The 13,947-nt window shown below is 45.1% G+C and overlaps 1 protein-coding gene across 2 annotated transcripts; it reads left to right on the top strand.

Moving 5' to 3' along the window:
- Positions 1 to 11,805: 11,805 nt before the first annotated feature.
- LOC103647454 (uncharacterized) lies at positions 11,806 to 13,403 on the top strand. Of its 2 annotated transcripts, none has more exons than XM_008671992.3 (2): positions 11,806 to 12,845; positions 12,918 to 13,403. In XM_008671992.3, exons 1-2 carry the CDS (start codon positions 12,230 to 12,232, stop codon positions 13,061 to 13,063), a joined length of 762 nt encoding a protein of 253 aa, XP_008670214.1. In that variant the 5' UTR covers positions 11,806 to 12,229; the 3' UTR covers positions 13,064 to 13,403. The 2 variants fall into 2 exon arrangements, with proteins under 2 accessions (XP_008670214.1, XP_008670215.1); XM_008671993.3 differs by having other exon boundaries at positions 11,809 to 12,845; positions 13,019 to 13,403.
- Positions 13,404 to 13,947: the final 544 nt, after the last annotated feature.

Genomic DNA, 13,947 nt, shown 5'->3' with positions numbered 1-13,947 from the left:
GAAGAAATGTTGTTCATGTACCTAGGAATGTAAGTAATGAACACTCTACAATTTACCATGCTTGCAATGCTTCCTTTACAATTTGTAGAAAGGATAAGAAAGTGATTGCTAGGAAATTAGGGGCAAAATGCAAGGGAGATAAGACTTGCATTTGGGTCCCTAAGGCTATTATAACTAACCTTGTAGGACCCAACAAGAGTTGGGTACCTAAGACCCAAGCATAATTTGCCTTGCAGGTTTATGCATCCGGGGGATCAAGCTGGATTATCGACAGCGGATGCATAAACCACATGACGGGGGAGAAGAAGATGTTCACCTCCTACGTCAAGAATAAAGATTCCCAAGATTCAATCATATTCGGTGACGGGAATCAAGGCAAGGTTAAAGGCTTAGGCAAGATAGCCATCTCAAATGAGCACTCTATCTCCAATGTATTTTTAGTAGAGTCTCTAGGTTATAATCTTCTGTCGGTTAGTCAATTATGTAATATGGGATACAATTGCTTATTCACAAATGTAGATGTGTCTGTCTTTAGAAGGAGTGATGGTTCATTAGCTTTTAAGGGTGTACTAGACATCAAACTCTATTTAGTTGATTTTGCAAAGGAGGAGGCTGGTCTAGATGCATGCTTAATTGCTAAGACTGGCATGGGCTGGCTGTGGCATCGCCGTCTAGCACATGTGGGGATGAAGAACCTTCACAAACTTCTAAAGGGAGAACATGTGTTAGGTCTAACAAATGTGTATTTCGAAAACGATAGACCTTGTGCAGCTTGTCAAGCAGGTAAACAAGTGGGAAGTGCGCATCACATCAAGAATGTTATGATCACATCAAGACCCATGGAGCTGCTGCATATGGACCTCTTCGGACCCGTCGCCTACCCTAGCATCGGGGGAAGTAAGTATGGTTTAGTAATTGTTGATGATTTTTCCCGTTTCACTTGGGTTTTCTTTTTGCAGGATAAATCAGAAACCTAAGGGACCCTCAAGCGCTTCCTAAGGAGAGCTCAAAATGAGTTTGAGCTCAAGGTGAAGAAGATAAGGAGCGACAACGGGTCCGAGTTTAAGAACCTTCAAGTGGAGGCGTACCTTGAGGAGGAAGGAATCAAGCACGAGTTCTCCGCTCCCTACACACCACAGCAAAATGGTGTGGTAGAGAGGAAGAACAGGATGCTCATAGACATGGCGAGGACAATGCTTGGAGAATTCAAGACGCCCGAGCGATTTTGGTTAGAAGCTGTGAACACGACTTGCCACGCCATAAACCGAGTCTACCTTCAGCGCCTCCTCAAGAAGACGTCATACGAGCTACTAACCGGTAACAAACCCAACGTTTCGTATTTTCGAGTTTTTGGGAGTAAATGCTACATTCTAGTGAAGAAAGGTAGAAATTCAAAATTTGCTCCCAAAGTTGTAGAAGGGTTTTTGTTAGGTTATGACTCAAATACAAAGGCGTATAGAGTCTTCAACAAATCATCGGGTTTGGTTGAAGTCTCTAGTGACGTTGTATTTGATGAGACTAATGGCTCTCCAAGAGAGCAAGTTGAGCTTGATGATGTAGATGAGGATGATGTTCCAACGGACGCGATTCGTACCATGGCGATTGGAGACGTGCGACCGCAGGAACACAAGGAACAAGATTAGCCTTCTTCCTCAAAAATGGTGCAACCCCCAACTCAAGATGATGAACAGGTTCCTCAAGAGGAGGCGTGTGATCAAGGGGGAGCACAAGAAGTCCAAGTTGAGGAGGAAGAAGCGCCATAGGCCCCTCCAACTCAAGTTCGAGCAATGATTCAAAGAAATCATCCCGTCGACCAGATTTTGGGTGATATTAGCAAGGGAGTAACTACTCGCTCTAGATTAGCTAATTTTTGTGAGCAATACTCTTTTGTCTCTTCTATTGAGCCTTTCAGGGTAGAAGAGGCCTTGCTAGATCCGGACTGGGTGTTGGCCATGCAGGAAGAGCTCAACAACTTCAAGAAAAATGAAGTTTGGACACTGGTGCCGCGTCCCAAGCAAAATGTTGTGGGAACCAAGTGGGTGTTCCGCAACAAACAGGACGAGCATGGGGTGGTGACAAGGAACAAGGCTCGACTTGTGGCAAAAGGTTATGCCCAAGTCACAGGTTTGGACTTTGAGGAGACTTTCGCTCCTGTGGCTAGGCTAGAGTCGATTCGTATTTTGTTAGCCTATGCCACTCACCATTCTTTCAGGTTGTTCCAAATGGACGTGAAGAGTGCTTTCCTCAACGGGCCAATCAAGGAGGAGGTGTACGTGGAGCAACCCCCTGGCTTTGAGGATGAACGGTACCCTGACCACGTGTGTAAGCTCTCTAAGGCGCTCTATGGACTTAGGCAAGCCCCAAGAGCATGGTATGAATGCCTTAAAGACTTTTTAATTGCAAATGCTTTCAAGGTTGGGAAAGCCGATCCAACTCTTTTCGCTAAGACTTGTGACGGTGATCTATTTGTGTGCCAAATTTATGTCGATGACATAATATTTGGTTCTACTAACCAAAAGTATTGTGAGAGTTTAGCAGGGTGATGACTAAAAAATTTGAGATGTCGATGATGGGTGAGTTGAACTACTTCCTTGGGTTCCAAGTGAAGCAACTTAAGGACGGCACTTTCATCTCCCAAATGAAGTATACGCAAGACTTGCTCAAGCGGTTTGGGATGAAGGACGCCAAGCCCGCGAAGACTCCAATGGGAACTGACGGACACGTCGACCTCAACAAAGGAGGTAAGTCCGTTGATCAAAAAGCATACCGGTCCATGATAGGTTCCTTGCTCTATTTATGTGCTAGTAGACCGGATATTATGCTTAGCGTATGCATGTGTGCTAGATTTCAATCCGATCCAAGGGAGTGTCACCTTGTGGCCGTTAAGCGAATTCTTAGATATTTAATCGCTACGCCTTGCTTCGGGATCTGGTATCCAAAGGGGTCTACCTTTGACTTGATTGGATATTCAGACTCCGATTATGCTGGATGTAAGGTCGATAGGAAGAGTACATCAGGGACGTGCCAATTCCTAGGAAGGTCCCTAGTGTCGTGGAGTTCTAAGAAACAAACTTCCGTTGCCCTATCCACCGCTGAGGCCGAGTATGTTGCCACATGACAGTGTGGCACGTAACTACTTTGGATGAGGCAAACCCTCTGGGACTTTGCTACAATCTGAGCAAAGTCTCACTCCTATGTGACAATGAGAGTGCTATCCGCATGGCGGACAATCCTGTTGAACACAGCCGCATAAAGCACATAGACATCCGGTATCACTTTTTGAGAGACCACCAGCAAAAGGGAGATATCAAAGTGTTTTATATTAGCACCGAGAACCAGCTAGCCGATATCTTTACCAAGCCTTTAGATGAGAAGACCTTTTGCAGGCTGCGTAGTGAGCTAAATGTCTTAGATTCGCGGAACTTGGATTGATTTACAGCATACATGTGGTTTATGCCTTGATCATGTTCCTTATGCTTTTTGTTTATGGTGAACTTGGACCATGCAAGGCTTCCACTGCACTCCGATGAGAGGGCAACTCACTCGAAGTTCATATCCATATTCTTATTGCCTTTTTACTCTTATTTGAAGATTTTGGTGAGGCAATGGGGTTTAAGGGCCAAGATTGATCCCGTTTTGGTGCTTGATGCCAAAGGGGGAGAAAATAAGGCCAAAGCAAGAAATGGATCAGCTACCACTTGAGAATTTTGAAAATAATAGAATTAGAGCTTTTGGTTTGTCAAAATACTCTTATTGTCAAAAGTTGGTCTCTTGTGGGGAGAATGTTTGACTATGGGAAAAAGGGGGAGTTTTTGAATTCTTGATCAATTTCGCTTGGAATACCTCTCTCTATGCTTCAACAAGTGACTTTGACTTAGAGATAGGAAATTGAGTTTGATTTGCAAAAACAAGCCAAGTGGTGGCAAAGAATGATCCAAATATGCCAAATTTGAATCAAAATAAATTTGTGTTCTCATTTGTATTGATGTTGCACTTCTTTTAGTTGTTTTTTGTTGTGTTGGCATAAATCACCAAAAAGGGGGAGATTGAAAGGGAAATGTGCCCTTGGGCCATTTCTAAGTATTTTGGTGATCATGTGCCAACACAAATGGTTTAAGTGTGAAACTATGTCAAATGGTGGAAGAAGTGCAAAGTCAACACAAAGGTATGATTCTAGACTTAGTACATTGGTTTTTGTGTACTAACATATTTGTCTAAGTGATAGAATTAGAGAAAATACAATTGGAAAAGACTTGGCTCGAGCAGCCAAGACTCTGCTCAGTCTGGGTACACCGGACTGTCCGGTGGTGCACCGGACAGTGTCCGGTGGTGCACCGTACAATGTCCGGTGCGCCAGGCTGGCGTCTGGTCAACTGGCTGCTCTCGGGTCTCGACGGCGGCGTATGGCTATAAATCACCGGACTGTCCGGTGGTGCACCGGACTGTCCGGTGAGTCGTCTGCGGCAAAGTCGCTGCTCTCGGGAACCAAGTCAACAGCGTACGGCTATAATTCACCGGACTGTCCGGTGAGCCAACGGTCGGCCAAACCAACGGTCGGCCGCGCAATCCGCGCGTGATGCGTGGCCGAGCCAACGGTCGGATGGGGGCACCGGACTGTCCGGTGTGCGCCGGACAGTGTTCGGTGCGCCAATGGCTCCAAGTCTTCAACGGTCGGCTGTGCCAGAATAGGAAAGAAATCCGCACCGGACAGTGTCCGGTGGTGCACCGGACTGTTCGGTGCGCCAGTCGACAGAAGGCAAGGATTGCCTTCCTGGATTGCTCTCAACGGCTCCTAGCTGCCTTGGGGCTATAAAAGGGACCCCTAGGCGCATGAAGGAGCACACCAAGCATACCTTGAGCATTCTTGATCATTCACACTCCGTCTTTGCGCACTCGTTTGACATTCTTAGTGATTTGAGCTTCGTTCTAGTGAGAACCTTGTGATATTCATTTGAGCTCGAGTCTTGGCCGTGTGTGTGCGTATTGCTGTGGATTTGTGTGTGTTGCTTCCCTCCCTTACTCTGGTGCTTTCACTTTGATCCTTATTGTAAGGGCGAGAGACTCCAAGTTGTGGAGATTCCTCGCAAACGGGAAATAGTAAAGAAAAGAAGAACACCGTGGTATTCAAGTTGATCATTGGATCACTTGAGAGGAGTTGAGTGCAACTCTCGTCCGTTGGGACGCCACAACGTGGAGTAGGCAAGTGTTGTACTTGGCCGAACCACGGGATAAATCCTCGTGTCTCTTGTGCTTGTTCTCACTGTGTCTATTTTGCTTCACAAGAGCTCTCCTTAGCCACTTGATTTTATTGTGCTAACTCCTAACCAAGTTTTGTGGCTTTAAGTTTCAAGTTTTTACAGGATCACCTATTCACCCCCCCCCCCTCTAGGTGCTCTCAGAAAGAGACTCATCTCTTTGTGGGCGCCTCAATGAGAAGTAGGGCACCTTGGTGGTGTGACCGAACCTCAGGATAAATCTTGTGTCTCTTGTGTTCTTGCTCATTGTGTTGGTTTGTGTTCTTCGTTCTCTCACCATTCCGTCAAAGATTTGTTTATATCTTTTTGGTGTGTGGATTTTGAGAAGTGCCCTTCTCAGATCTACTACTTTGAACCCTGTGGATCATTTAGAACATCTCATTTCCAAAGTTAACTGGGTGAATTTCGAGATCAATTCAGTTTTACCCAGTTTGCTTCTAGTTTTTGTTGAAAAAGTTTTAACTTGCCTATTCACCCCCCTCTAGGCAACTTTCAAGAATGAATCGAGCACTTAGCAACAGATGGGACAAGATTCGAGTAGATGTTAGTAAGTTCTCAGGGTGCTATGCAAGAGTCCTCCGATAGAAACAAAGTGGCTTAACTGACGACGACAAGGTTAGCGCCGACGTAAAGAATTTATGATCTATTTCTACTTACCTCCATCTTTGCAAAGTGGTTGGCATATTCTTATTGCTTCCTTACTTTTGCAGACTTCCAAGGCAGCTACTTTGTTTGCTCATGAGGAGAACAAACCATTCCATTTTATTCATTGCTGGCATAAACTGAAGGGAGAACCCAAATGGGAGAGCATTTGTCAAGGATCTTCTTTCCGAGGATCACATGGAAAATCAATTGGATCTTCTGGTGGTCCTACAATTGCTGTAGAAGAATCTGATAGTGGGTCAGCTGGTTTGACAGGAAAACGGCCTCTTGGCCATGATTCTTGTAAATCAGAGAGAAAGAAAGTTACGTCATCATCGTCGACACAATACTTAAGCCGTCTCCAAGATTTAACTGAAAAACAAATTCAGCGCTGCATAGAAAAGGGTGAGAAGAAAGATAAGTTCAATGAACAAGAGAGGGAACTAGAGAATAAGAGGTTGGACTTGGAAGCAAAAAAATTAAGCATTCGTGAAAGGGAATTGAGATTAGAAGAACTCAGAACGGCCCAACAACAGCTACAGATGCTGGAGTGTACTCGTGAAGAAGGGGTGGATCCTGAAGTTTGGACTATGATGAAGGAGAACAAAAAACACTTGCAGCAGTTCATATTTAGTTTTCGCTAAATGTACTGTTGTTTGACATGCCATACTAGTGTTTTCGTATCCGGTTTGCGAACAATTATATAATTTCATTGTGTTATTTGTTTTGTCAAACATTATAAAGTTGTTGTATGCTTATGTCTTGCAAGACATGTGGGTACTATTAAAGGTTGTAATGTGAGTACTAAATAATATTTGAGTTGTATGTGTAAAGACCTATGATTATTATTTGTTGCATTCTTATGTTGTGGTTTGCTTGTAAAATTGGTTGTACATGTGTAATGTGATAGAATACATTTGCATCACTTAGTCCATGAACAAATGACATCGACTACTAACTTGTACACCTTACACTTATTGAATTGTAGAAGCATAACATGACATAACACGACTAAAACCAATAAGCCACTTCGGACATTTAACTTATTCAATTTAAGATGCAACTACGTAGTTATGTAAACATACGCTCACATGCTTCCACGCCGAGCCCACAAATGCTCCACAAGCTCATTTTGTAGTGTCGAAGACCTTTCTTGGCGACGGAGATCGAAATGATTGATCACCCATTCGGACCGTCCTTCTTGAATTAGTTGAGATGGTTCAATGCCTGAACTATTGTCTCCGAAATCTGTGTTTCCTGCAAACTCACCTTCGTCTTTGACAATCATGTTGTGCATGATGATGCATGCTGTTATTATCTCGGTTAAACGATTATGATCCCAACCATACGTAGGACCACGTAGCACTGCCCACCGTGCTTGAATAACTCCAAATGCGCGCTCAATATCCTTTCTGCAACTTTCCTGCATTTGTGTGAAATATACATTCTTTTCCTCATAAGGGTGTCTAATAGCTTTGACAAAAGTTGGCCAGTTGGGGTAAATGCCATCGGCTAGGTAATAACCGAAGTTGTAAGCATGATCGTTGATTGTGTAATTCACGGGTGGCATTCGACCGCTTGTCATGGGGTCAAATACTGGTGATCGGTGAAGCACGTTTACGTCATTATTTGTCCCAGACATGCCAAAAAATGCATGCCAAATCCATAGATCATACGTTGCTACCGCTTCGAGTATCATCGTAGGTCTTCCATTTCTGCCACAAAACTATCCACGCCACACGGTAGGACAGTTCCTCCACTCCCAATGCATGCAATCTATGGAACCCAACATTCCTGAAAAGCCCCTGGACTCGCTATTGTGCATGATGCGTGTAATGTCAGCTTTATTAGGAGTTCGTAGATACCACCCACTAAAATATACAATGATTGCGCGACAAAAATGATTAAGGCATTCCCTAGCGGTAGACTCCCCAATTTGAATGTACTCGTCTACGGCATCAGTAGTTAACCCATAAGCAAGTATCCGCATTGCCGCACATACTTTTTGAAGGGGCCGAGTCCTGGTAGGCCTGTTGCGTCGACCCGTTGCATAAAATAACTATCCTGATGTTGCACTCCTTCCATAATGCGGATGAACAACGGCCTACTCATGCGGAACCTATAAAATGTAATAGGTAAATTATGAAGACAATGGTAATGAGAGAACATATTCAGAAAAGTTTGAACTTCGTACCTTCTACGAAACACGTGGGGTGGATACACTGGGTTGGGGCCAAAGTGGTGATGGTGGATGAGGTTTTCTCCAGCAAAATGATCCCTGTGAATGATGCGGCGAGGTATACCGAAACGTCTTCGGAGAAGGCGTCTAGCCTCAATGTTGAGGGTAAGAAGAGTGACAAGCATAAGTGTGTTGTCGTCACTATCACTGGAATCGGAATCATCGTCCCTATGGAGATGAGACATACCGAACAATAGCTAACTAGCTGGAGTTCTGTGCGATGTGGCCACATTTGGGAAGACGAAGTATGCATATATATAGGTGAGATGAATGTGGCTTCTAGGGGAAGCTGGTGTCTTTCACTGCAAGCCAACCGTGGTTTCCTGCGTACGAATGTTCGGTGTCTGCTTGCGACGTAAGGTAGGTTCAATTTTGACATCGCAATGTTTCAGAATAATCTTGACGAAGCACAATTATGAAGTTTGTTATGGAATTCCTAATTAAAATTTAACTAAATTTTTGTTTGTATGTTCTGCATAATTTGTAAACCAAAAAAACATTTATTGAAAAAAATAATTTACAACATGGCAACATGTCAGACGTGTGAAAAGGAAAAAGAAAATAGAAAATGAAGTTGATTATGTTAGTTATGTGGAAATGTATATTTAATGTGTAGAGGGATATATAGGGGAATTTATAGGGGGAACGGTTGCGGGATGAGTGAATATAGGAGAGGGAATCTTGCTGACGTGGCTGCATAGTAACATTTAGGGGAGAAATTTAGAGGGCACCGCTGCGGACAGTCTTAACTTCCTCCCTCTAAAGTTTAGAGTATGCGACAGAGTAGGTGGCTATACGAATTTTTTATTCGACACATTACTCGATTAGGGCTTCCTTTACAGTATGTGGCTGTGCATAGCCTGAGGACTAGAGCTAGGCAAAAAACCCGTAACCCGAAATACCTGAACCCGAAATACCCGAAACCCGAATTTTGTTCGGGAATTTCGGGTAGCAACTTGCAAAACCCGAATTTATTTCGGGTAATTCGGATATCACAATCGGGTACCCGAAACCTGAATTACCCGAACTTTCATGTGTCATGTACTCATGTCATGTTTAATTATTAATTTGTACATCTATAATTTTATGTAAGTGTGCATAACTTGTGATTGTAGATTGCTTGTGTTTTATATGTCCATGTATATCATTATTCAAACTATATTTTTATACTAATTTAATAGGGTGTATGCGTTTTTATGAAGCCAACACAATAGTTCGGGTAGTTCGGGAATACCCGAACCCGAACCCGAATCCAAAATTCCGGGTACCCGAATTTTCGGGTATTATAAAACCCGTTGTAATTTCGGGTATCGAATCTCAAAACCCGAAATTTAAAATACCCGAATTATCCGACCCGAAATTTTCGGGTAACCCGAACGTCCACCCCTTGAAGACAGCGAAATCTCTAAAGCTAAGTCAGCACTTGCCTGGTCACCGGCGCCGTCGCGGCCTCCATCACGCATTATTGCTGGCATGGTGAGAGGCACTTTAACCTTTATTAGCTTCTACTACTCTTATAATATTTTATTTTTATAGGTTATAGCTGCTGCAGTCTGAACAATTCACGACAAGCTTTAGTTGTTGATTAGGGCCCACAAGACTGAATTGGATATTGTCATGCGCTGCAATGGCGCACGGAGAGTATATACAAGCTAGTTTAGAAAAAACAGAGAGCATTGATTAGTACTGACCATTGATTCCATGAAGAGGTACGATTAAGTGCTCATTCTATTTTAAATTATAAGTTGTTCTATTCTTTTCATATACATACACACACATACTATTCTGACCAATTAAAGGCGCATGTCACTGTTTCGTATATAATGGCTGATGTGACGAGGATGATTATTAGTCAGCTCAGATAAAGTAGATCCGTGCTGATCGCAGAGAGAGAGAGAGAGAGAGAGAGAGAGAGAGAGAGAGAGAGGTGTAAAAAATCAACGATGAAAAAAAGCTTGGAGAGTGAGTGCTAGCGGGCTCTTTGGATACAAGTGAGGTCACTGCTGTCCAAGCCATCAACATTGATATGGGCTAGTCATTCTTCAGAGAGGTTTCCTCTCTACCATCAGTAAGCCGTGTTCATCGTAGTCTGCGCAATTCCGGGCATGTTTATATTAGATATCAAAGGATTAGTTGTCAACCAGCTAAAATTAGCGCTAGCGTATCCAAACAGGAAGCTAACAGACTACAACCAAGCCTACAAGGCTAAAACTAACTATCACGTAAACGTATCCTGAGTCGTGTTCATCGTCAGAAAAATAGCTTCAGGCGCACCCTCACTTCTTTATACGTTTTGGCGCTGGCATGCGCTTTAATTAATTTTGCGCCCCTTCTTTAGTTCTTTCTTTTTATCCTGAAAGGGGATCATGCCGTGACTTGGTGTGTGCCACATCAGCGCCTACAGGTCGACAGAGACCTCCGCGTGGCCGCGTCTCCTGTGGACCTGGAGGGTCCATGGGCAAAGCTTCTTTTCGGCTCGGTCGAAGGCCCAAGTAATAAATATTCCGTAATGTATATACCTTAGCTTCTTTTCGCGGCATCTGGAGGTTACTCTTACAAATTTGTTAATCCAGTCTTTAAAGATACGCAATGTAATGTAACAACGTCTGGCTGGATCAGTCGCTGTATATGGATGGTGACTAGTTTAGCTTATCCCGCTAGCTCACGCCCGGGCATGCATGGCTGTAGCGCGCGGACCGTTGGCGTCGCTTCACGCAATGCATGTATAGAGTCGATCGGTGGTCACTTTTGGCAGACTCCATCCATGCAGATGCAGGTTCTTGAAAGAAGTAAATAATAAAGCTAAACAAATAATAGACAAAAGGAAGAAGGGGCCCGTACCAATCATCACCATCATCACATGTGGGTATGGCACGCCGCAGCGCAGGTTGATTGATCTTTCTCTCGTCTCGTCCGATCCGGCGTACGAGACATGCATGCCGATGAACGACGCGTCGATGCTGGGAAGTGTGTGTAGGGATATATATAGATAGAGATAGGGCCCGGGGCAACGAGTCGTCCGTCCGTCGACGATCATGTGCTGGCACGTTGCCGCGGCCAGCTTTCCAAGCGACACCGTCCGGATGCTTCTGGCCTTTTTATCTGGAAGAAGATGATCTAGCTAGCGCGCGCGATCGGCCAACACGTATGTAGTGTAGGTGCCTAGGTGGCCTCCGGAGTAATTTATCAAGCACAAAAGTGAGCTGTGCATTGCATCTATCCACAGTAACGCCGCCGATCCTACGTACTACCGTGTTCTCTAGCAATTGTTAAACCTGTGCCACCCAAGTCATTTGTTATTTTTTTTAATGATGGCATAAAAAATCGAGGTGGCTGGCAGCGCGCGTACAATATGTTTCCGGGATCCTTGTTCCAGCTGCCATGTCGTGCCGTGAGAATGAACATCGATTGTTTTGATTAAACATCCGTACAGCAAAATTCCCTGTAATATTATAAGCTAAGGTAGGTGCACACCGGCATGATACCATGCCCTAAATCACTGGCATCATCGATCCAAACACAAGTATGTAGCCACGTCCTTGTGCACTGCACAGGGTATGATATATGAACCGCGGAAAAGTTGGCTCGATCGGGGATATTATTATATTCCCAGCACACATCCAGCTTTTGATGCTCCCGTTCAGAACATTATTAAAATAAATACATATATATAAAGTTCATAAAATTAATAAACGCCTGAAGATTTTCAGAAGAAAAACTTCATCGTATATGTTTTATTTCATCGGTTCAGATAATCAGTACAGTGCTGTTTTTGTAACGTAGTGTGCTAATTAATTATTCCTTCTTAGTTTCGAAGGCACCACTAGTGTAGTGTAGCTGTGTAGGCCGGTTTGGCACCAAAGAAAAAAGTTTGATCAAGGTAGAGTAGCTTAGACGGATGGATCATCAGATAGATAAATAAGCTGTAGCATTCTTGAGCCACACGCCGGTGATTATTCAGCCATGTTAAAAATAACACGCGGCGAAGGAATCTTTTTGTTTGTTTGTTTGTTTGTTTATCCATGTTACCCCTGATCGATGTAGTACGAATAACGAGCATGGCGTGATTATATATAATCTTCCCACCTCCTGCATGCGAGACTCTCTCCACCCCTTTCCCTTAGTTTCGTCTCAAAATTCTCACCAAGCTCTTGAGAGATCCAAGAAGCCATCTCTACGAAGGTGTACGGTGGCTGTCGTCATGGGCGACGACGACGGCGCGAAGGCTGCGACGGGCGCCAAGCAGATGGTGCGGCTGCGAGAGCTGCTGCACAAGTGGCAGCACCTGATGGCGCTGGCGGATCAGAAGCAGCAGCGGGAGGAGGAGGAGGATGACCACGCCGCCGGCGGCGGCGTGCCGGAGGAGGCAGTGGCGCCGGCGATCCCGCCGCTCGTGGTGCGGCGTCTGCGGCGCACGGAGACGGCGGAGTCCGTGTCGGACGACGAGAGCTGCGGCCACAGCCCGGAGCCGCCGCCGCCGCCGCCGGACGTTCCCCGGGGCTACTGCCCCGTGTACGTGGGTGCCGAGCAGCGGCGGTTCGTGATCCCGACCGGCTACCTGGCGCACCCCGTGTTCCGGCTCCTGCTGGAGAAGGCCGAGGAGGAGTTCGGGTTCCAGCACCAAGGCGCGCTCGCCATCCCCTGCGAGACGGAGGCCTTCAAGTACATCCTCCAGTGCGTCCAGCGCCACGACAGGCGTGGCGACGACGGTACGTATATATACGTGCGCAACGCAAATGCTTGTTATTAGTTCTGGCGTGATCGGCGGATGAACACTGCAGGTTCTCATTCAGTTCAGGCGGTCGTTCTCGTTCCCGATAGAGACAGACAGAGCCATGCATGCATTTCTGACGCCTCTCCCTCCCCCCTTGAATTCTTGCAGAAGCGGCGAACCAAGAACCGGCAATGCATCGTGCTTAGACCCTAGACTAGACGGTACGTGTTGCGCTGTTGCAGTGTGATGTACAATGTTTGTATTTCTCTCTCTCTTTTTTCGTTTTCATATTACTCCCTCCGTTTCTTTTTATTTGTCGCTGGATAGTACAAAATTACACTATCCAGCGACAAATAAAAAGAAACGGAGGGAGTATTTCTGAAGAAAAGGGATTCCGTTGTATTGTATTGTATGATGGCTAGCAGTGTGTGTGCGTCCAAGACATTGTTGTAATAAGGCCAAGGATTCAGATTGTTCTGTCAGTGTGTAGGCAACTCACAAGTATTTGGACGTGAACTCAGTTATTATTATTACTCTACGATGGTAGATTATCTGTCGTTTTGTTATCCTCCAGCCTGACCAACTGGCAAAGGTTTCGTCGTGTCTAGCTTTTGTCACGCTGCGTCGGCTGTCCGCGGACCGTGTCGCACCGCCCGGCCCATGTTTCACTGCCCGACGCACGATACGGACAGCTACATGCTCGGCCTGGTCCATTGGTAAGTAAAAAGGCAAGGATAAAGCCCAGATAGCGCCTCACCAGGCTTTTCTATAGCCCAATCCCATATATGGACTACTACGAATTTGTGATCCTTCTTACAACGACAGTTTTCGGCTGCCTCGAACCTGAATTTACAAATTCGCAAGGATGTTGTTGTGTTGCCCTTAGGTCGGCTAGCAAGCCTAGGAAAACATGTACTCCCTCCGTTTCTTTTTATTTGTCGCTGGATCCAGCGACAAATAAAAAGAAACGGAGGGAGTACTACGCTGCACCACGTTCAACCAAGTTAGCATGTGAGGAGAGGATCATGATCCTTAACATTAGACGCGCAACATAGTGGAATAAAAACACATCGATGTATTGGAAGTAGTCGAACGTC

Source organism: Zea mays, chromosome 2 (assembly GCF_902167145.1).
Source record: "Zea mays cultivar B73 chromosome 2, Zm-B73-REFERENCE-NAM-5.0, whole genome shotgun sequence".
In the NCBI taxonomy this organism is placed as follows: domain Eukaryota; kingdom Viridiplantae; phylum Streptophyta; class Magnoliopsida; order Poales; family Poaceae; genus Zea; species Zea mays.
The sequence above is the reverse complement of the archived record's forward strand: the minus strand, read 5'-3'. Positions and strand labels throughout refer to the sequence as shown.

What these genes read in the sequence shown, in the direction of transcription:
- LOC103647454 (XM_008671992.3), top strand. Translation starts at nt 12,230, where the DNA reads ATGCGAGACTCTCTCCACCCCTTTCCCTTAGTTTCGTCTCAAAATTCT. An exon ending in CGACAGGCGTGGCGACGACG is followed by an intron (nt 12,846 to 12,917) that starts GTACGTATATAT and finishes TGAACACTGCAG; the next exon opens with GTTCTCATTCAGTTCAGGCG.